This window comes from Apteryx rowi, unplaced genomic scaffold, assembly GCF_003343035.1.
Source record: "Apteryx rowi isolate R43461 unplaced genomic scaffold, aptRow1 scaffold_62, whole genome shotgun sequence".
NCBI lineage: Eukaryota > Metazoa > Chordata > Aves > Apterygiformes > Apterygidae > Apteryx > Apteryx rowi.
The window spans coordinates 1,892,270-1,915,418 of record NW_020450894.1 but is presented as its reverse complement, the minus strand read 5'-3'; the positions used below and the strand labels follow the sequence as shown (position 1 = coordinate 1,915,418).

Genomic DNA, 23,149 nt, shown 5'->3' with positions numbered 1-23,149 from the left:
GAAAGGCTGCTATTAAGAGCCATGTTTGCCCCTATTGTTTTAATGCAGGGTGGTGCTGTCACCACAGAAAACTGCAGGCTGCTGTTTGGCAGCTAATGGCGTGCAAGGATCAAGCTCTCGTCCTTTGTCTGCTGCGAGCATGGGGCGAGGAAGGAGGCGAACATCCCCCAGGGCACACTGTGAGGCAAAGGGCTGCGCTCTGCCTCATGCGGAATTGGAAATGGGGGAGGCTGGGATCTCCCACAGTGGGGTTGTGCTGGTAGGGGATTATTTTTAAAAGTTTCTGGTGGTTTCTGGATAGCATTGTCTAGGGGCTAAGGACAAAGTCTGCCAGGTGTGAATTGTACTTGCTAGAAATCATCCAGGATAGCTGCCCTTCTGTCTAATTAACATAGATGCCTAATGAAATGCATAAATAATTAGGAACTAGACTGGTTCACAGTGCGCAAGGGTGAACATAGCCAGGCCTCGTCAGTGAGCCAGAACATTTCCATCCCTGCCCATCCAGAGCAAAGCAGGGCAGCGCACAGGCAGAAAAAGGCGGGAACTCTGATACAAGTGCGGCATGAGCAGCATTAGCACAGTGCTGAGCCAGGGCAGTGAGGAGTGGTGGGCTGGGCTCAGAGAACAGCCTCTTTTTGCCCAAGCTGTTCTGTGGTTTGTGGTGAAGTAGTTAGAAAGCCACAGTGAGGGCCCCGCTCTTGGCTAGTGCTGGATGCCTCCTCCAGCTGCTGTGGTGGTTAACAGGAGCAGGGGCAGGGCTGAAGTGTTTCCTCCAGAGCAGTTAGAGATTAAGATAAACTCTAATGATGGAAATAATGATTTCCTACTTTTCTTCTCACTCTCTGTTAGGTCCTTGTGGTTGACCTTGTAAATAACCGGTTTCTGAGACAGGTGAGCAGAGCTATTTCATATCCTGCATCTTCTGTGACCTTCCTCCAACATACCTTGCCTCAGTCTGTATTTGTTGACCTACCTGGCTGACTGGAGCGCTTACTCCCCATGCAAACTAAGGCAGGATTTGTGTTTGGCAGTGTTATAGTGGTTACTGTGTACTTATGTAGTATCAGAGTCTTAAAGCAACTACAGATCATTGTGCTTTTTTTTTTTTTTTTTTGAGAGGGGAAACCATGACACCTGGGTACTGCAGGTCCTTGAGTGACATACCGTAAGACTGAGGGCAGAATGGAAGAGCCTTGGCTCAGTGCCATTTTCTGGGAAGCAGCTGCAGCTCCCAGGGAGTTGTGACTCTTCCAGTCTGTGTCTGCCAGTCCCTCTCCTATCACTTACCCTGCCCTGAGCAGGGAAGGTAGCCTTGATGATTCCTTCAAATCCCTTCCTGGCCTTGGAGTTTGTGATTCCTCATTCTAGCCCTTACACTGTATGGGTCACAACTAGGAAGTCAATAATCAGGAATATAGCTGTTGCTTTGCAGACAAGATTGCCTACAGGTTTTTACTTCCCTTTGTCCTGGAGAGGAGGAGCAGGATATTTAAGGGAAGAGGATAGATGAGAGAATGTGTTCCTGGCCCTAGAAGCCAGTTTAGGCCCAGAGCTCTACCACAGATCACTGTGCAGTGCTGGCTGTGTAGGTCTCTCCTAGAGCCTCAGGACCCATGGGTAAAATGGGACAAGAGCACCTCCTGCTGCAAGGAGTAGCATGTGGATGAAGGCCACTCCTCTAATGCAGTTTGTGCTTTTCAGCTGCTTTAGCTAGTGTGAATTGTGTTTGCATCTTTTTAGTGGCAGATGTGGAGTGAAATGCTTTACCTTATACCTCTCTCTTGGAGGTTTCAGCTAAATCACATTATCTCAGGCAGGGTTGGTAAGAGCTCACACACAGTCACCAGTTGGTCTACGGAAACTTCTTAAGTCTCTGTAACGTGATCGCTGTCTGAGCAAAGCTAAGCAAGCAGTTGTGCTTACCTGGCTGCATGCCAGCATTGTTCAGGTAAGTCTTGTTTGTGGTGTTATTGGTGCTCTCAGACAGATAGTGGAGCCGAGGGTGGGCCTTGGCAGGTCGGGTCTCAGGTCAGACACCTGAAATCCTTCCAGAATAGGAGAGTATTTGGGACAAGACACCCCCGTTTCTGCTCCCCCCGTCCTTTCTTGAGTGTCCTGGCTGAGAGGTGTTGGAAAAGTGCCAAGTATATTATGCGTTCTCCCTCTCCTCTCCTTGCAGTTCATTTTTAGTGCTCCCCTGCTGTGTCAGGGGCTGGGTAGGACATGGTGGAGGAGAAGGGCAGGCTCCTGCCATGTGGCAGCCCCAGACCCTGAGAACGTGGCTCTGTTTTGCAGATGGAAGATGAGGACTCCATTCTGCCTCGGAAGCTGCAGGCCGCCTTAGAGCACATCTTGGAGCAGAGGAACGAGCTGGCAAGCGACAAGGAGGAGGGCTCTGTGAATGGCAAGCAGGGTAAAGGACAGTGTCTTTCAGCTTAAAACCATGTCTCTTCCTGCCCCTTCTTCTCCTGTCACTCCTTAGAGAAGAACTAGGTTTGGGCTGAATTTAACACTGCAGGATTGGAGATAGGTCAGGATTTTTGCTTGAAGTTTTATTAAATTTTCCATTGCACGGTCCTTATCCCCTTCCTGGTTCTGTCCTTCATTTCCTTATGGCTCTAGGGAACATCTGTAATCCTTTCAGGTGGGGATTACACAGGCCTCTCTCTGCTGATGACCATGTGAATGATGCATACTACTCCAGTGGACAGTCCATGTGCAGGATTAGTCTCTGAAGCAACAGTGTAGGTCGCAAGTGACTGGGCTGAGACAGCTCTTTCTGGGGGTATATGGGTATAACCTGGCTGCAGAAGAGCCAAGACAGAGCTAGGTGGCTTTCAAGGCAATAGCAGCCCACTCCTTTTCTCCATGGCAAGCACTTCCTAGGATGGTGTCTCTGTCAATGAGCTTTTTCCACTCAGGCTGGATCTGAAAAAGGCCAGTGAGTATGTACCTGGAGTGGGTAAGACACCACAGATGGCTCTTGGAGTAAAGAACACTGCTCCTCCTAGCACTGCCCTCACCACTGCCTCTTTCTTCTCTCCTTAGAGTCCAGCCCTTTGAATGAGGTGGTGTCCGAGGCCTTTGTCCGTTTCTTTGTGGAGATTGTGGGCCACTACTCCCTCTTCCTGACACCCAACGAGCGAGAGGAGCGGACTCTGCAGCGCGAGGCCTTCCGGAAGTCTGTCTCCTCCAAGAGCCTCCGACGCTTCCTGGAAGTTTTCATGGAGACGCAGATGTTCGGGGGCTTCATTCAAGAGCGGGAGCTGCGGAAGCAGGGGGTCAGAGGTGAGGGGCTCTGCTAGGGTCATCTGCAGTTGTGGAAATGTTGCTTTTGCTCCTATGAGAGTTGGGAGATTCACACTAGCATCCAGCTCCATCCTCAGCAATGTGATGGGAAGCTGTAGTGTGCAGGGACTCTAGGAAGGAGGCAGTAGGAAAGCTCTAGTGTCGGCTGATGGTCTGTTCTGATATCCCCATGTGGGCTTCAAGAAGTCACTCACAGATCTTTTTGTCTCTGTTTCCTTATCTTCCCAAAGGAGGAGCATCTGGTAGTTCCTTACTGGGGTTACAGCCACCCTTCACCACTGCAATAGGTGACATAAGTCATATCCTCCATGTGTGCCCCTTCTATTCCTTGTTGAATGACACAACTGTCACAGGAGGGCATGTTGCTGGAACTGCATTTATTATTGCAATCCCTCCTCCCAGGCACAGGCACTGGGGAAGCGTGTCTACAGGAAGAATGGGCTGGATTGGTCATGGCTGTTTGGTCTAGTAAAAAATACGAATGTTCATGTCCTTCCCAGAGCTGCTTTTGTTGTTTCACTCCTGTTATCCCATGGTCCCTAGGGCTCTGCTGGCGGCCAGTTTCTCATCGCTACTGCTGCTCAGTGCTGGTTTAGCAGTTTCCTCCAAAGTGCTAATGAGCAGTGGACTTTTGAATAGGTGACTGGGTAAAAGAGTTTTTGCAGAGTGGTAAAATGTGGCTCCTTCATGATGATTCCCCAGATGACCTCACTTTCTGGACTTAGCCATGTTCACAGAAGAATGAACGGAGGTTTTATCTCTTCCTATGTGAAGTACAACAGATCACTCAGCCTTGCAGTGCTGGGGAGGAGGTAGCAGCATGGCTGGGAGCCCCACGGACATGGACAAAGCTCCTGTCCCAGATCTGGGCTTAGCTGATGAAGGAGGTTGGGTGAGTTGTTCACTATACTGTGCAACAGTTCATTTGGTAAGCCAGGACAGTATGCTTTCAGATGTGCTTCTTACTTTTATTTATAAGGAAGCAAAATAGAAATTGCTGACTTCTCTCTTCCTGCAGGTCTGTTTGAGGTACGGGCTCAGGAGTACCTGGAAACACTTCCCAGTGGGGAGCAGAGTGGAGTCAATAGGTTCCTGAAAGGACTAGGTAAGGGACCAGCAAAGCCACTGACTTTTCTTGAGGTTTAGGCTCTTCTTCCCTTGATACCAGGCCCAGAGATTCAACACCAGGGGTTATTCACCGTGGGGTGTCAGGACTCTCCCAGTGACTGAGTGTGGCTTCTTGCAGAGCAGTGCTTTGAGCCTTGAGTGAGTCATTAGTGCCTGACCCCTGGCAGTGAGGGAATGGGTGAGGGGGAACCACTAATTGGTGTATCCCTGCTCTGGCTTGCTGGTGGATCTGCCTGCTGATCTGCCCCTTGCCTGGAGGTTGGTGAGAGACCAGAGTTTGGACCATGAGCTGTTTCTGAGACTCGCAAAGGAGGAAGGAGGATCTGAGGAGGCAATGGAGTGACCAGTGACTCAGGCATGGTGGGTGCTGTTCCTGGTGGGGGGAGTGACAACCTCTCCCTGGGCTTCAACTCTGCCTGGAGGGATCAGTGGTGCGAATTGCCTAGGAGTGCTGAGAGGCTGAATTCAATTCCCGCTGTAAGGGGGTCAGGAAGAGAGCTCCAGTCAGAGGTTAGAAGCCCTGATGAGGGGCTAGCCTGGACGCCCTAGCTAAGAGAGCTGGGTCTTATGTTCAGATCCCATCCCTGTCTCTCTTGTCTTGGCCACTCTGAAAGAGCAGCAGTGTGTGTGGGGCTGGTGTGCCCTGCCTCTTATCCACCTGCGGTCTGGCCAAGTGAGCTTAGTAGTATGTTCGCCTTCCAGGACTGCTGGGTAAATGCGGTCTGGAAGGTGTGCCTGGACCCATGTTTGCAGGTCCCAGTCTGCAACGCTGCTCCCAGGGGGGTAAGCAGAGCGATGACCTGCTCTGCAGATATCTACTCCCACCTACCAGGGCAGGTGGCTCTGGATAAGGACCCCATGCTGACAGCAGGGGCGATTCTCTGTATAGGCTTGCTCAGCCAGTGGCAGCAGGTAGTGACACTTGTCTTGCCTATTACTGTGATAAGTCCATTTTCCTTTCTCCATCTCATCAGGTAGCAAAATGAAATTCCTCCACAAAAAATAAGAGTGAAGCACGTGCTCATTCCATAGAAGAGAAGGGCTTTACCATTTAACAGCAACAAATCGGACTGTTATCAATCATTCCCGTTTGGCCTGCTCCCAGGGGCCAACAGCCTTGGGTGAGCTGACCACCAGAGACTGGAGAAGGCCAGGATGTGCTCACGCAGGTGTGTGGTGCCACAAGAAGATTTGATGACTGCAGAGCTGCCTGGACAAGTCTCTGGATTTCTACAGTACCATGCACTGGACCAAGCGCTCTCTGAACTCTGTACTAGCATGTTGCAGATGCCCCAGCGGATTGGATCTCTTAGCTAGTCAATTCTTTGTTTTGTTGTATTTTCCTATTTATATTGGGGTTAGAACAAATATTAACCAATGACTCTTGCCCTGCCTCCTCTCTGCTTGGTGTTACAGGAGGCCAGAATGGGACTCCCACAGGGACTGAGCAGAGCTCAAACACCAAGGACGGGAAGAAAGAGGAGATGTATGGAAATAACTCTTTGCAAAATGAGGACACTGAGGACCACAAGGATGCAGACTGACCAGGAGGAGCTTATGAGCTGGGGGAACGGGTGAGGGGGAACCACTAAACCTACTGAGGGCTTGATTGGCCAGCCTGCTACCAGGGTGGCTGTGCCAGGGGGTCCTGGCACAAGGAGAGGCCTTTCCTTATGCAATGTAATTAAAAGTGAATGGCATAAAAGGTATATGGCACTTTGGGTATTCTTTGGGGGAGAGCTGTGTGTCTGCCCGCTTGCCCCTCTGGGGATGAGCATTGGGCTGGAGGAGACATCTAGCAGCTGAGCCCTTGGCTTTGTTGCATGCACATGCCTTGGTGCCAAGTGGGCCTTGTTTCTCTTGCCTGGACTGGTTGCAGATGGAGCCGAAAATGGAGCTCTCTTGCAGGGTCTTGCCTCTGAGACCAGCTTCCAGATGGTCGGATGGGTCTTCCTCTCCTGCTTCTGAGCGTTGCTGCTGATCAGCTCAGGCATTACCAGGCAGTTGGTAATGTCTCTCCAGCAGTGGTAGAAAACATAATGATGCTGGGTAAAGCTGATTAGAATAAAAATCAGGACATGAGCTCTACCAGGAAACGCTTGATGAGAGGAGCTGTTTGAAGGTGCAGTCTAGAGGAGCTCTTGCCTAGGTCATGTGGTTGCTACTTGCCCTCATTCACTGGGGCTCTCTGCAATTTTGAAGCCATATCTATGGCTGATTGAAGCCATGAGAGGAAGGAACCCCCTGCAATGTCTGGTCCTCCAAACTGCCTGGGAGAGCAATAAGAAGCAGGCAGGAGGAATGTGGCTGCTGCTTTTTTCTATGCTTTCTGAGGGGAGGCATCAGGACCTGCTGCTGCCCCTCCTTCCAGCTAACCTGCCAGCCTCCTGCCTCTGTGGGAAAGAGGCGTGGAGTGGCACAAGAGAGGTGTGTTGAAGTTGAGGGGGGTTGAAGGCTCTTTCTCAGCTGGCATAAAAGTTGTTTCCCTTCCACTGCTTGTGAGGGCAGCCAACCAAGAACGGCTGGAACATCATTTGATCTCCTCTGCTCTTTGGAAAGGAAACAAGAGGGTAAGTTTGCTGCTGCATGAATGGAAAATCTCTTCCTCTGCCCTCTGAGAGGGTTGCAGGGTGCTTGGCCCAGTGAGAGGTGCATGCAGGCAAGGGAGAGGTCCTTGGGGCAGTGATATTTGGGGCAGCTGTGCTACACAGGACTGCTGGGGTTTTGCAGATTGTCTGAGTTCCCTTGTGGTCAGTGGGCTATTGTGGGTTAAAGGGCCTTTTTGACCAATATCCAGGTTCAGAGGAGCTTGCTTCCACTCAATACGGTAGGAGCTGAGGATCCAGTAACTGCTGGGGTCTTTTGAAGCCTGTGTTTCCAAAGATTCATACAGTGGCAGCCACTTTCCCTGCTAGAGCTGATGTTTAAGTACAGAGGAGATGGGTGGTGGTAGGAGTGGGTGGCTGGGCAGGTGGGGTGGATGGTGGAGGGATGAGTGAAGAGGATTTATATGGTGCTTTGTTGGCTCACAACATAACAGGACATGTTATATCTATGATACATAGTGCTATCTGGGTGCCACAATAGATAAGGGACAGCAGTAGTATCACACTGGGTGCGGGGACGAGTCGACAGACAGCACCAGAATCTCTGTCCTCCCAACTGATGTATGGAGACAGTTGAAGCAGCAATAAAATGGGATTGGACAAGCCAACTTGCAGCTGAACCTGCAAGTGTCCCCAACGGAATGTGCCCCACATGTAGGGGTCTGCAGAGTTAGTGCAGTTACTTGAAACATATGGTGTTGTGTTTGTTCTTAGTCAAATTCAGTACACCAAGCTTTTACAATACCATGCACATTTATTATCCTCTCTGCCCCAGGACTCTTTACAAAGTGAAAAAAGAACTTAGAGAAAGTACCTGAGGGAGGAGACACGCGATAGCCATGTTCGCAGATGAACTGTGAAGTGAGGGAGAGGCAGGGAGGCTGTTCAGATGCAGGAGCTGCTTCAAATCAGATTCAAAGTGTGAAAGAGCAGAGGGAGGTGATATGAGAATGGGGGGTGGTTTGTGGAGCAGAGAAATTGGCAAGAATTAAAAACAGACTTTAAAGACCAGAAAAGCGACTCTGAAGGAGATGCAAGCCTACGTAGTTGTGAGCACGATGTGAGCCCTGCTGCATGGCGAGGGCAAAGGCATTGACCTCAGTGGGCACAACGCAGCGGGCACAGAGCCAGGCCTGCCAGCGTCCTGGGCCTGTTCATGGATCATCCCCTGGGTTTGCTGGGCCTGACACCGTACTGAAAATTTGCACTATTTAGTCTAGTTTGCCACAGGAGGCAGTAATGCCACACCAAAGGAAATTGTTGTGAGCTGTGGTGTAATTTAAGGTTAATTAAATGCTGTGTTTTAGTTCTCTTTTTAGAAGATGTCTTTCCTTCTGTCACTGTTCAATCTAAATGAATACCTGTTCTTCTATCTAAAGCTGTGCATAGAAGAGCCCTGTCTAACCTTCTAGCTATAATTTAAAAATCTGGTTTTTTTTCCTTGGGTAGTGCCAACAGCTCGAGCCAGCTGTTGCTCATGGTCCCAATACAAAGGCTGATGAGGGCTGGTGACATGGTCAGCTGCCCTCCACTCACACTGCCAGATTTGGTCTTTCACAACTTGGTTCAGTCTTAGGATCCGCATCTCAGATGGTAGCTATATCTAGTCTGTGAAGCGGTAACTTCTGTATCTAAGACCCCATCTCTCCTCAGGAAGGAATTTTCTTGATAACAATTAAAGCACACAAAAATGAGAGCGTGTGATGCTTCCTGTGTGTCTGCATAGGACAGGCCACAGCTGTCCTTTACTAGCAACAAGGTACAGATCGCTCCCTCTGGAGGAATTGAGCGATGTCTATAAGAAGCCACATAGAGCAGGTTGGATGAATAGGTTAACAATGCTGATTTTTTTTTTTCTTCTGTACTTCTATGAGCTTGGGCATATAGGAATAAAACAATTAGATCAGGATGGTGGATCTTTTTTCAGCTCTAACAACCCCAGGATTTACAGGGACCAAAGAGAGGCATTTCTGAAGCACTGGAACAACCTCTGCAGTAAGTGGAAAATCTTGAAATCTTCTTGCTGTGGAGAATTTGTGTGTGAAGCTTATCTTCACAACCAAAAGCTCTTCTTTTTTCTACTGAAAACACATGCTTTCTTTGCTTTGCTTTTTTTAGTGATAGAAAAACTGGGTTTTGCAAAGCTTAGGTGCACCCACGCATGGAAAGGCATTCTCCTCTCTCCACAAAGTGGCCAGGATACCAGTAAAGCCTTGTGGAGAGGTAAATGGAGAGGATGTTTCAGCTCAGTTCCAGCCTCTAGAACTGGGTGTCCTATGCTGTCCCCCCACAGCCAAGCCTCAGCCTAGGAGCTCCGCGTTACCTTTCTCAAAAGATGTTTTCAACAGAGTGGGTTTTCTTCCTCCATTGGAGCTGTGGTAAGGAGTTGGGAGAGTTTCCTGGGATGCCCGAGGCTACCAGATTTCTTAGCTGAACTTCAATTTCCATGTGAACGTGCTGGAATACTGGCAGCTTTTACCTGCAATATCCTAACAGCTCAAAATAAAATGAATTGTAAAATAGCCACATTTGTTGCATTTTGGGGCTGCACATAACAGGACAGCTCCAAGTGTGCTCTGCCAGCACAGGGCTCTGTACCCACTGAATATGTTCATTGGCAGCTCTAAGGAAAGTGGGAATCAAACCTACACAGCTTACAAAATCCTGGAGGCTAAAAAAGCAGTGGCATGAAAAGCACAGTGAAAGAAATGCTTACAACTTTGTAATTAAGGGTTTAAAACAAAACTTAGACAAGAAATTTTGGTCTCCAGTCGTAGGACAGCCTCTCCAGTGTTAAGTCAAGCTGTGTTGCTCCAGGATGAGCAGGACCACATGTCTTTAAGTGCTTTATATGCTTTGGAGGAATCCACCTGCTAAGAAAAGACATAAGAACAGCTGTGCTAGGTCCAACCACAGCTCCACTTAGCCCAGTACCTTCCCGTGGACTGTGCCAATGGCAGATGCCCAGAGAAGACTGCACAAACAGAACATATATAATGGGTATGTCCTATATGCTATATATACCTTATTCCCAGAGCATTATACTTGCCCACTGTATGTCCAGCAATCATGGGCTTCCTGTGTCAGAGCTGGCATCTCTGTATTTAATAGTCTTGGATGGGTTTCTTTTCCATGAGTCAGTCATGAGAACTGGGACCCTCAATTTGTGCAGTTAAAAGCTGAGGTCTCTGCTACCTGCCACTCCTCGTTTAATTAAGCAACTCTTGAACATTGTCATGAGCAGCGTTGCTCAGTTGGGAAACCATAATACTAGTGTCTCTGGAAAGCTTTACATCTCCTCCTCTGCCATGTTTTACCAACTAACAAGCTGCCCATGCTGTAAGGCTGTAAGACTGCCAAGATGCTTGTGAGGCAGATGAGGCAACTCAAGTCCAGAGATGTCAATTAAGTTTCCCCAAGTTTTTACAAGAAGTCTGTGGCCTGGGGGGGAGCAGAGCCCACGCTGGTTGACTCCAAGCCATCAGTTAAACCCTGAGCTCTTTTCCGCTTCTCAGCTTGCCTGCGCAGGCTGGTGGCAGGGAATGAAGGCAGCCCCTTTTTTCCAGAGGGAAACATGGGGCAGGGGTGGGTCTGAGCAGGACAGCTCAGGCTGTGTGGACACAGAGGTGTCTGCAAGTCAGGTGGAGGATTTGAGCATGAAGTTTTGGTCTGAGGGCTTCACCTCTGCAGGGCAGTGCCCCTGGGATCTGCTTTTCTCCCAAAAGAAGCAGCCATCCTCAGAGGTGCTCAAGGACTAAAGCAGAGCAGGTGAGGACTGCATTGGAAAAATGACATTATTGACACTTTCTGTCCCATCAGTCTTTGGCACCTGAGGCACCTTGTGTCCCCAGAAACACCTGCAAGGTTTCCCAAGAAGGGAGAGCTGGGGATGGAAGCCCTCATGGCCCTCCCTGAGGGGAGCCCTGGTGTGGTAGTTGGCATCTGAATTTGGGGGACAAGACTCTCGTAAACCTTCTTAGGGGAGATCCGATTTTGCTGGGTTTGGAGGGATTTTGCTGAAGGGCTGTGCCTTCAGGTGGCCATGTGCTGGGCGACCCTGGTGCCCCGTTGCCACAATGCGCTTCTGGCGGAGGGGCTTGTGCTCTACCTCTTTCCCGGGAAACTGCTTTCAAGTCGCACGTCCCCTTGGGCAGCTTGCAGGTGTAGAGGCCGAGGCAGCCATCGCAGTCGGAGGGCTTCTGGCAGGGCCGCGACTGAATCCCGTGGCAGGAGTACTGAAAAGGGCGAGAGGTGGCCATAGTGCCAGTGTCCGATGTTTCCCAGCCCCGCTGGCTCCGCAAGCCTGCACACCCGGCTGCGCTCATGTTGGGGTTCTGCTGATTGTGCTAAGCAGAGCCCTGACCCCTGCACTGCTAAGGAGCTTGTGGTGTCCCCAGGCCAGCCAAGTTATTTTCTGTGTGGGCTCACTTTAAGTGTACAGAAGTTGCAAAAGAAAGGTTTGCCAAGTGCCCATGGGCCAGACTTACCTGCCAGGGACTCTGTGCTGGCATGGAGATGCCAGCATGGGAGGGCTTTCTGCAAAAAATTCCCTCAAATAAACCCCCTCTTCCTTAAGAGGAGGTCAGCAAGACCAGAGAGACTAACAAAATGTCTTTCTGCAGAAGCTTAGGGTAGAGCTTTGTGATTTTATTTGAGCAAATTATGTACCGTTCCTCTTTTGTGCAAGAGCCTTAGGTACAGCCCTGTTTAATTGCCTGCCCTGGTGGCTGCAGAAGGACCACAGCCTCGTGTAAAGTGAACAGCAATCCTGGCAAAGCCATAGGAGGAGGACAGCCATTCAGCCAGTCATTTAGTGGCAGTGTCAACTGCTCAGCCCCTGGGATGGCACTTGCCGGGGGTTGTTGTCTCCTGCACTTTCAAACTGACACCAGTCAGAAGTCTGGAAATTAGAGGAGCTCAAAAGATCCTCTTAATCTCCCCCCGACAGGCAGGCCGAAGAGGCTTTCATGAGAAAACAAAGCCAAGCTGCAGAAGATTATATGATGTAATGGGATGAGCATTTGCTGCTGGATGCTTGGCTTTCATGTAAAACAGTAAATGTAAAATGTAATGTAAATGTAAAAATGTAAATGTAAAAACTGCATGAGCTGGACAAACTGTTTACCAGTCTATAAAGTGGTAGCTTTGTATAAGGATCTAGAGAAGTTAGGGGCTGAGGAAAGAGTTTCAGTGTTAATTTATTACTTCCTTTGGCAGAAAGCATGATAAGCCACTGAAAGACATGACTGAAAGGATGCTGCAGGTGGGCTTGTGGGTGCAGTCCTGTGTGGGCAGGTGCCCCACCAGCACCCCTCCTAGGCACAGGGTTTTGGGGACACCATCCCTGATAGATCAGCCTGGCCGAGCATGGAGTCAGCCAGGTGAAATGAATGAGCTGTCTGGGGAGATGATGCCCATTTGGCAGGCTGGAGCACGAGACCTCAGAGCCAGTGGATGCATTGGCCCTGGGGCTACCAGGAGCAAGAGCCTGGGCCATTGTTTTCCCACTGAAATGGATTTCTCTGGCCTTTTCCTTGAAAGAAACTATTGTGTTCGCAGGGAGAAGAAGCTGCCTGCTCTCTCTTGGGCAGCTGCCTTCAAACTGAGGGGGACAGAGCAGGAGAGACTAAAGACACAGGCTAAGACCCTACAAACTACCACTATTTTTCTTTGGGCTTTGTCACTAAGCTGTCTGGTTGGTCCGAGTTGGGTGCATGCAGCAGGGGACCGAATAGATGCCTTCCTCTGGGGCATGTTGGTTTATGCAAGTTTTGTTTATGTCCTATCTAAAGGTAATTATGATTTGATAAATAAGAGAAGTTCTTTGTTTCAGAGATGAGACAGCAAAGTAGATTTCTTGGGCATAATGAAGAGTTGTGCCTCCCTTCAGCTAGGGCCTGCAAGGAGCTGTGCTTGTCCAAGCAGTGAGGGGCAACTCTCTCGAATCAAAGGATGGTGCCCCCAGTTACACAGCTGGGAGAGCTTGGCAGCAGAGCAGCTGAACGGGTAAACATGAGACCCCAGGGAGCTGGGGAGTGTTGCATACACTGAGCATGGAGTGGGACTGTCCCCTCCACACTGTCAAATGCACCCAACCTGCACTTAAGTCCTGACCTACTTGCCACCAGCACACACAGCCATGGGCTCTGCTTGAAGCCTCACAAGATACCAGGTGATACTCTAGGGCTGTTAATACTGTCACTTGCCTCCACCCTTATTTGCACCACAAGCAGAACATGGATTCAATGCTGGGCTGCGGCATTGTTGCAAGCACATTCACGCTGCACTTACGAGGAATGGCCTGAAAGCAGCTTTTCTACCTGATGTTCACATGAACACAGCATGCTCAGGTGCTGCTCCTGCTACAGACCTGTGTCCTGGCTGCTTTTAATGTGCCCATAGCGCTACATGGACTACCAGGGAGCTACGCTTTGTGCCTGAGTATTGAGGCTCATGCCAGTACTAGGGAGCTTAGCTTTGAATCTGACAGCTGGCTAAGCTGGTTGTGTGAATACAGCAAATGTGAGGGAAAGCATTAAGGATGGGGCTCAGTATGAGTCAGTCTGTGCTTCCTGTTGTAGTGTGGGTGCAGTGATACCTCTGCCTGGAGGGGAAGTGAAACTCCATCCCTGTTCTTCCAAGATCCCAAGACTTGGATGCCTAGTGCTGATGTCTAGTTGTTCAACTGCAAGTGTTTGGGTGGTAAAACTTGCTCGGAACAGCAGTGCTGAAAAATACTAACCCAGATTAGAAATCTGTGCTGTGAGAATGCGCTTTTTTTCCTGTATTCTAGCTTGGAGATATATTTTTGGGTTGTCCTGGTGGGTTTCCTTGTCTCTGAAGCTGTCATACTGTTCGTGCTCAGGACCTGTTCCTAGCTATGTGCTGAGCAAACCAGCTAAGGACTTCAGCTGATTTCCCTTGATAACAACTGCTTAGTGTTAGAAATCATCTTGCTCTCTCCCTAGAGGAAGCAATGGAGCTGCAAAGCAGAGAAAAGAAGCTGTTTCTTTGGCCCTGTTATGAGCTCATGAGGCCATCATCTTTGAGGCCACTCTAAGCCCTGCAAACAGATCAGCTGAGCTTACTTGCCGAGCTGCGTGCACCTATGGAGTGCCCCTGCGGGAGCCAGGTAAGGGCTGGACCGGGTTGCTGGTAAGAATGGGGAGCCTGGTGCTGCCAGGTGATCCTCTCCCTCCATCTGTGCCCTGCAAACCCTCCACGTGCTGGTGCCAGGCTAGGGTGGTAGGTCAAGGTAAAATGGTGGGCCTCCCCACTGCTATGGACACCGCGTGTGATCAGAGTCTGAGAGGGCAGACTGTCTCACGACGGAGGGGGTCATACTTACCGTGTCCGTGTTGAATTTCCCATAGCCTTTCAGGTGGTGGCTCAGTCCCAGGCCCCTGCTTCTGGAGGGCTGAAGCTGGTGCTTCTGAGGCTTGCTGGCAGCGTCCTGCCTACCACTGCCTAGCAGGAGCCCAGCCATGGCTCTGCTGGTGACCACCTTCCCCTCTCTGGCAGGGGGGTGACCTCTTGCCGAGCCCTGCCTGGACAGGTTGTCCCCTTCAGCTGCAGGCAGCCAAGGGTCTGCTCTGGTGTTCTCGGCTCCCAGCTGCCTCTCTGGGGCATGGTCCCATGCTCCCTCAGCCAGAGCTGGGGCCAAGGAGAGCTGCACCAGGAGGAGAGCAGCAGCAGCAGTCAGTGCCTGGACCTTCATCCTTGGTTGGTGGCTTCACCTCACTGCCACTTGGGGTTTTCCTACCCAGCCAAGGCTGCCGGAGGGAGGAACAGAGGTTGGGGCTGCCTCACTTCCTTACAACTGGTTGCTGAAGTCATTTTTATAGAGCAGAGACCTAACCCCCAGGCACACAGTCCTTTTCTCCCGCCCCTGCCATGTCCCACCTCCCCCTTCATGTGCAAACAGGGCTGCTATTGCTTGCAAAGGTCCCATCCCCTCCCTTGCTCTCCCAAACTCCCCAGCACCCCTCCCACCGCTACCACCCCATTGCTCCTCAAAGGTGGGTAGGTGTGTTTGTGTGCGTGCGGGTGTGCATGTTTCCCGCATACAATCAGAGAATACTTTAGCTGAACAACATTCACAGGCAGAAGCAAGCAAGTAAGTAAGAAGCAAGTAAGTTGGGCTGCTGGCAAAGTGCTTGCATGTGATAGGGGGAGAGGGATGTGTAAGATGCAAGTGGGTCCATTTGTTCTCAGAAAAGGCAGCTGTTATATTTTTATTATGGTTTCTTAAGGAGATAATGCTGGTGTGATAAAATGCTCTGTCAGTTCTATCTCACCCCTCATACCTTCAGTTCTTTGAGAGTTTTAGCCAAATTTGATGGTAAGGTTGCAGGCTCAGAAGTAATGAATTGCTACAAGTTTGTGGAAGTTGTCTGGGTAGAAGAAAGAAACCCAGTGAATTCCTCCATTGGTTTCACTGAAAACTCGTTTTTTATTAAACACCAGAGAGTCCACACTGGAGAGTCATGTTACAGATGCCCTGTCCTAGCTTCAGTTGGCTTTTCTGCCTTATTAGACACTAGAGGTTTACTCCTCAGGCAAGGGTCCTTACTGGTGTACATGCTCTGTATGAAAAAAGGGTGAGTGCCTACTCCAGGCTTACTATAAATCAGCTTAAAAAAACAGCCAGCACCAAGAGCTAAACCCACTGGAAATTAGGTTTGATCGGTTCCAGCGTTCACTGAACTGTTTGCCAAATACCAACAGTGACTGCAGTTGCATCCTATGCATCCCTTGTGTTGGGAGCACGTGTGACTTCTCCTCATTGCTTCTATGGCAAATGCTTTTGCTCCCTAATACTGGTCCATATTTGGTATCTCACCTGGATGGGGAGAGGACAGATTATGACATCCCTGTAAGTGCCCTCTCAGCTGCGTGGCTGCAGTCACCATCTTGAACGCCAGGGCTAACCGCTTTCCCCCTGAGTCCCACTTCCTAGTGGTAATGGCCATCCCCAGCACTGGAAGTCTTTTTCCACAGAGGAAAAATGGCAGTGGGTCTGCAGTATCTCCACAGTGCTGCTGTGACATACCTGTAACTTGCCGGAGTGTTTCATGCTATCTCTAGGTCTTTCTTCAGCCTGGGCAGTCCTGCCTGGCCTAGGTGGTGCTGATGGGGATGGTTTTTGGGATGTGAATACAAGCCGTTGGCACTGGAGGCCAACAAGCCGCCTTGCACAGGGTCACAACCTGCCACTGCCAGCTTCTCTTTGACCTGGCCTGAATCTGAAGTAGGCACTGCCAGCCCAGAGCGGGCAAGGTCCATTGGCAGCCAGCAGCAGCTCATCCCTACTCCTCTGTCTGGGCCCTGGTCAGGACCTTCTTCTGCTCTTTGGTGGCCTTGTCACTGAGCAGTTGCCTGGGGTGCATCCAGCAATAGCAGAGCTCTTTGAGTCCTGGACCATCATCTGTCAATAGGCAAAATCTGGCAAAGGGCAGTGTGTGTGGTGTTGCCCGGACGTCCAATGGCTGGTTCTGTGGGATGGATGGCCCCTGAGACAGCCCCACAATGCATGCGTGGTAGCAGCTGGCCTCCTGCAGCTCTTCTGTGCCAACAATGTAGTCATTTTGGGCTCAAAACCACATCTTCTTATCTCCAGAAATATACCTTTGTTTCTACAAAATTGCCAGCGATGGAAAGCAAAACACCACTCCTTCCCAGAATCCTTGGGGAAAAATATCTTTCCTGACTTTTTTCTTTTTTTTTTAATTCTGTTTGCAACATTGGCTTTAGACACAATGTTTAGGTAGGATATGATTATCGTTTCCAGCTAGAGGGTAACTCTAAATTTCAAGGCTCGGCTTGAGAGGGCAGCAGCCACACCACCACAGCATCCACCACCTCTTGCCACTCTAGGACCAGATTTCCAGTGTGAAAAGGCATCTGTGGAAGCGTCTTGGTTCCTGCCTGCTGTGCTGCATCCTTGTGGTGGGAGGAAAGAGTCTGAAGAGTGTAGTATTTTCATGCCTGTGTAATGCTGGGACAAGCTTCCTCCTGTCTGTGTGCCCATCATGGCTTTTAAGTTGAAGAAGAAAATCTTTCACCATCGCAGGCTCTTCTGCAGAATTGCTATCCCACCCTCCTGGTTGTGAGCAGAAGGGAGGTTGGGCCAGCAGGAGGCCAGAGCTGAGATAAATCAGAAATGATTTCTACACATCTGCTGCTATAATTTTCTGTACAAACAGCAAAGGAGCTCTAGCAAAGAATATGTATTTTCATGTACAGCCCTTGTAACTCTGAACTAGGAAGCCACAATCAGTACCAGCTAGTTTAAGGCTGCAAGTGAGAAGGAGGCTGTTTTGTTGACTGTGTACCTCAAACCTATTTTGGAACCCTGTCCCTTTCCCACAGCCATCATTTTGGTGTTTGTAATTACATGGTGGGTGTTATGATGTGGAGCAGGGTTGTGTTCACATGGTCACTGGCCTTCTCACTTGAGATGTGGGAATGGCTTAGTAGTCTTGAGCCTTTCGCCTTTGACTTTGGAGGTACAAGCTAGTAAGCACCCCTCCGAGACCCACACAGAGAGCTCCCTGTACTCACCCACTGCCACCACTTGTTATTGTCCCTTCAGCAACTAATGATCCTGTGTAACACTTAAATAACAGAGACAGAGCTGGTGTGGTCCTTCCCTAAAGCTTAATCTCTCAGGGGTTGGAAGAAAACTAGAAGAGCTATCTCCAGGAGGTAAACTACACAAGAGAGGATTGAGTAGTTGATTTCCATAGCCAAGCTGGCTGCATTAGTTAATTGCTAAAAGCCTCTGGACAAGACTTAATTTGTATAAAATTGATCTAAGTGTAGATGTCCTTGCTAATAAAGATTCTGGAAAGATTAAAGGCGGATGTATCACCATGCAGCTCAAGGCTGGGACAGAGGGTCAAGATAGCTCAGTTCTGTTCCTCGCTTTGCCATGGACTCACTGTGAACTTGGGAGAGTCATTTGATTTATATAACATGCATGTCCATCCGTAAATGAGGCCTGTGCTTTCCCACTTCCGTGGCAACAGTATGATTGTCCTGATCTTCAGTGATGGTGCTGGAAATCTTCTTGTTCTTGAAGGACAGGAACACCAGAGGGAAGAGAAGGTGAGACCAAGCAATTTGGTCCCTGCATGCAATGCTCCACGAGGGTTGCTAGGCCATGTGTGTCTTTCAGTGCGGTTGTTCAGCCAGCCACGTGTGGGAAGTTTCCTATGTCAGGTAGCCAGTGGGTTGCCAAGTGGGTTGGAAATGGAGGAGTTAGGAGAGGAGCTTGCTCCACTTCTCTTAGCCAGGGGAGGGGGGGATGTTTGATGTCTTTTGCTTCAGAATTGAATTTCTGGGCTGAGGATTTAGGAAGCCCAAAGTTTAGAGGAAGGCATGTGTAAAAAGGGGGCAGTCATCCTACAAAGGCCACTAGCTGGGCTCCACTTAACACTCTTTGATTATTCTTGCCCACTTTCTTCAGGGGTGTTGAACTTCAGAGCAAGAAAATCCAGCATTTGCAGGCTGGCTTGGGAAGATCAGTCACGTAGTCTACAGCATTATGTGCTTGCCAGCTGAGGCTTGCCACAGGCTGTGGTTCACGGGAGATGTTGGATAGAAATCAGGAGTGAGGAGCAAGAGAGTCTGTTGCTGCAACAGTGACACAAGATGGTGAAAGGAAAAATTCCCTCAATAGAAAGTCTAGACTGGAAGTTCAGGAAAGCAGGAGGTCTACAAGAGCTGAATCCAGCTTTTCTTTACAAGGGTTCCCTGGCTTGGGGCCTGAGGTTTCACTCAAGATCAGAACAGCTGAGTACTCCCATTAGCGCATGAGGTGAGATAAATTATCAACAGGTGGTATACAGAAGAATCGAGCTGCAGTTGCTGCAACATGCCAAAAAAGAGAGAGGAAGCAACAGTGGACAAAAGTGAGTGTGTACAGCGCAATACAAGCTGTCACCAAATGTAGTCCATTGACACTTCACCTCCCAAAAGGCACAGTGTGCATTGAAAGTCCAAGTCCTCTGGTCAGCAGCCAGTTTCTGAGCTTGAAGCTCAAAATACAGCCTACTTCCTGGAAATACCAATGTTGGGTGTGTTAGGAAGGATAAGGTAATGAGTGAGAAAGCCATGGTGCAGAAGATCTAGTCCATCTCCCATATCTTCACCTCTGGCCAGCTCCTGCCCTTGACTTGTTCCAGGCTGACACTGTGAGTGCTGATTTCTGGGGAAATGGGCTCATAGGAACAGAGAGACAAGCTTGCAGCAAGAAGACCCATCCGAACACAGGTATCTGTGTCATGGTTAGCAAGCATCCCTGCAATGATTCCCGCCATTAAACTGTGGAGAGAAAGGAAAGATAGTTTTGATCACTGGGAAACAGCTTTGACCTCAGGAACTTGGTCATTTGTGAGTTCATTTGAACCCAAACCAATACTTAACAGAAGCAGAAAACATCTCAGTAAGTCACAGAGAAGGGATGAAATTCTAATGAGAGGGTTTTGCTTTTTTATATTTATTTTTAAATTTGGGGCACCAAATAGTGCTATTTATTTGCATTTTAGGAGTTGTTTGATTCTCATGTGAGAAGTTGAGGTACTTTCCCATTCTACTACATTTTATTTCTCCCTAGTTTTCCAGGTGAGGCAGGGGAAAAGAAGGGTATCTAAAAAGGGGAGAAATCTGCTTTTCCCTCACTCTCTAATTATTTTCATCATTTATCTGCTCCTTATCTGTTACCTGTTACATTTCCTCCTTTCGCCCAATTAGGAGGGGGTGGATGGGAAGACAGGTAAAGTTTCCATATGTATGTGCAAGAAGCAACAGGCACAGCTGGAAAAAGAAATGAGATTTTTGATACAGACTTTTTTGAACTTAAGCTGTGGTTTTCTGTTTGAGATTTCCCAGTAAAAATGATGTGAGTATTTGGAACAACAGCTCTCACTCACAGGTCCTCATGAAGTACTGAGGAGTCTGTCAGGAGGAGAGGACTTCATATGGCTTTCAATGGAAGGCTCTTTTGAAGCATAGTTGTGTATTTGTGATCTGCTGAGAACAGCTAGTGTTTATTCGCAGCTAAATACATACCTTGGCAAAAGTGATAACAGGAAGCTAGGAAAGGACAAAGGAGAAGGCAAAGAGGAAGGGAGACGATAATGGCATTCGAGAGGAAAAAGCAAGGACAGGAAAATGTGACAGTAGGGAGGATTAATGATTAAATCTATGTCCTGAGTGGATGACAAGGGACAGCTAAATAAAGCAGTCTGAATGCCAGTGTTGCTCAGTCAAGCTAGGCCTGCAGGAAAGGGGCAGGCTTTATTGTCCCGCAGTGGGATGGGGTGCCAAGGGACTCCCTCACTCCCAGCAGTCCCATGTGCTTTCAGCCATGGGGCTGCCTCCTCATGGGGCGGCCTCTGCCCCCTGTAAGCACCATGGAGGAGACTCCACCGATGTCCCGCAGGTGTGGAGAGCTGGGGCCTGGGACCTCCCTCCAGAAAGGATCTCAGCAAGTAGCACTGTAACCCCGGCAGGGTCTGCTCCTGCCGCTGGGCTGGAGCACTGGGCCACTCTTGCTCTGTGCCAGAGCGTGCTGATGGGAATGATGGGACAGACTTAGCCTGGCCTGCCACTTGTGGGGGAATGGGCTCATGCTAAGGGATCCCAAGGGCTTCTGATTACAGAAGAGGGAAAAATAACACCTTTTGTACTCTGGTTAAATACCTCAACATCTTTTTTTCCTTAACAATGGCACAGAAGATTATGGTTTCCAAAAGCCATTCAATCTCTCAACAGCTCCAGAGGTTCAGAATAAATATTTGGGGCAATATTCCCTAGCAATGCTAAGTGCAGGCATGTGGTGTTATGTTGTCATGACAGCCAGGTGCTAGGAGCAAACAGTTGCCGCACCCTGAAAACAGAAGCGGCTCCTTGGGCAGCATCTCCGGAGCTGTAAAAGAGCCTCAGGATTGAAACAAAGTGCAAGGCCTACCATGAACCAGTGCTGCAGACTTCCTTTCTCTTAGTGGGACAAGATGCCATCCCAGGGAAAGGCTCCACCATCTTCTCCAACTCCCTAGAGAGACAGTGAGGAGGACTGCAGCGCTGTTTCTGGCTGCACGGCATCTCCTGCCCAGCGTTTCTAAAGTGCAAGGATTCATGGGGACCAAGCCATGAACATGCCACAAACCTGGGTTATGCTCTACTGCATAGACCCTTGAAAGTGTTCATAGACCTCTTGTGTGAGGTGGGTTTAGGCAACTTTAAAAGTTTATATGCCCAACTGATACCATGTATGTGACTGCAGTGTCTGGGTGTTTACAGCTCGGGGATCTGTTTGTGCACTTGGAGATTCCTGCAGCTAAGAGCAGCAGCCGTGGGTTATCGGAAAGGATGTCACTGATCAAACAAGAGGACTGGGAAAATTTACACAGGGGCTTGAGACTCTGGGAAATGGGATTTCCAGAGAAGAGATCAATTTTACTTCAGCACTAGGAGCAGTAATGGGCCCCTAACATTCAGATGGTTTTAGAAGGAAACACAAACTTAAAGTATGCCTTCTGTTTATCTCAGTTTGGCAGTGGCACATTTTACTTAGCCTTTGCTCTGCCCTTAAATTAAGCTTTTTAAAAGGGAAAGGAACCCCTAAAAAAGATTACATTAGCCTCAAGAAAAAAACATCCCATGCTAAGGGGTGGTTATGTATGGAACAGATGGTGTAGAGGAGGAAGCTGCATCACTGGAGGGGTTGACAGAAGGTTAGACACATCTGTTTGAGTAGTTAGCAAAGCTGAGCTTTCCTTAGGACAGACTGACCCCTCGAGGTTCCTTCCGGCCTCGTTTTCCCTGTTGTTATGCTTACAGGGATTGCACTGAACAACGCTCCAGTCTTCTTTGGAGAGTTGTGCCAGTTGTAGTCAACTCATCTTAGAGGTGACTAGGGATACAAGGAGTAACTGGAGACCCTGGCGTTAACTGGACTAATTAGTTTGGCAAGAAATTATTGAATGATCCTAGCTAAAATATTGAAGACCTCTGTAAATTTCTATAAAAGTGACTTTTCATTCTTCCCACCCATAAGAGAGAAAAGGAGAAGTGTTGCTATGTTGAGTTATTGGTAGGTAAGAGTAGAAAAATAAAAGGAAAGATCTGTCGCACACACCCTTTTGGTCTTGTCCAAGGCAGTCAAAGGTTAGAATCAATTATTGCAGCATATGAAGCAAAAAAAAAAAGGGGGGGGGACTTCTACATATAGCTTGCCAAGTTAACAATGAACATAATAAAATATTACTCTGACAGACTTAGAATTGATCATTGGGGCTAGGAATAATATCTCTCATTTCCTACTCCTGCGTACAACACTGTGTGAACAGTTAGGGGAATTACATAGGAGACTCTTTTGAAACACATGAGCTATTGCCAGATGCTGATGCTGAACCTGATGAACTGCTTTTATAGGGCAATTTTAACTACTAAGTGGCAGTCCCACTTCCACTGGAGAAGTGCTGGAGTAGTTAGTAAGAGAGCTTTGATGTAAGATGGTCTACTTTGCTTTTAGCACCTCGGTCCAAAGTAATTCAGAACAACTAGATTGCCATGAAAGGCTTGGATCTTAAAGAAAAGCAAAACTAATAATGGCAAGACTGGCTTCAGGATGCTTAGGTAGAAAATTTTAGCAAGCTTTGTAAGGACTCACAGTAACCAGTCCTGTTCTTGTATTTTTAGTGTCTAATTCTCAAGCAGCAGAATGTAGTTTGTCTTTGCAGTAGCATTTAAAAGAATTCAGATTATGAAGGTTCCACATTTAGCTGGAGAAGATGAAGCAGTTAGCAATGTACCTGTCACCAGCTCCTGAAACATTAACTATCTCCTCCCTGCTGATGTGGATGGTTGGGTAGTGGGCGGCACACAGGCTGGTAGCAGTGCTCTGCATGGGAAAGAGTAGAATGAAAGTTAGTGGGAATTGTCCAAGCTGAGAAGGGATGCTTGAACAAGGTTGATGTCATCCAGTCCTGCACTGATGCTAAAAAAGAAAAAAAGGTCAGTAATCTCTTTGCACACTTCGAACAAGACCTATTTGCATCCTTTGGAAAATCATTTTCCCTCTACACTTGTGCAGC

The 23,149-nt window shown here is 48.8% G+C and overlaps 2 protein-coding genes across 3 annotated transcripts in view; one reads left to right on the top strand and one right to left on the bottom strand.

Annotated features, from left to right (window-relative positions):
• The window catches only part of DENND2A (DENN domain containing 2A), a 44,311-nt gene extending 38,162 nt beyond the window's left edge, over positions 1 to 6,149 (top strand). Inside the window, exons 16-20 of one of the 2 annotated variants that reach the window (XR_003256365.1) lie at positions 853 to 894; positions 2,299 to 2,416; positions 3,052 to 3,291; positions 4,015 to 4,204; positions 4,331 to 4,411. Coding sequence is in view for 1 of the 2 variants with exons in the window: in XM_026083945.1 (XP_025939730.1) it covers positions 853 to 894; positions 2,299 to 2,416; positions 3,052 to 3,291; positions 4,331 to 4,417; positions 5,415 to 5,446 (519 nt within the window). In the remaining variant the exon portion in view is untranslated. Of the gene's footprint in view, positions 1 to 852; positions 895 to 2,298; positions 2,417 to 3,051; positions 3,292 to 4,014; positions 4,205 to 4,330; positions 4,418 to 5,414 lie in introns of those variants that run through there. The other variant, XM_026083945.1, reaches the window with a different exon arrangement.
• A 9,185-nt stretch (positions 6,150 to 15,334) lies between these two features.
• The window catches only part of LOC112974649 (pseudouridine-metabolizing bifunctional protein C1861.05-like), a 36,923-nt gene continuing 29,108 nt past the window's right edge, over positions 15,335 to 23,149 (bottom strand). Inside the window, exons 18-19 of the mRNA XM_026083854.1 lie at positions 22,868 to 22,956; positions 15,335 to 19,373 (exon numbers count right to left, since the gene is read on the bottom strand). Of these exons, the coding sequence (XP_025939639.1) occupies positions 19,178 to 19,373; positions 22,868 to 22,956 (285 nt within the window). The 3' untranslated portion in view covers positions 15,335 to 19,177. The remainder of the gene's footprint in view (positions 19,374 to 22,867; positions 22,957 to 23,149) is intronic.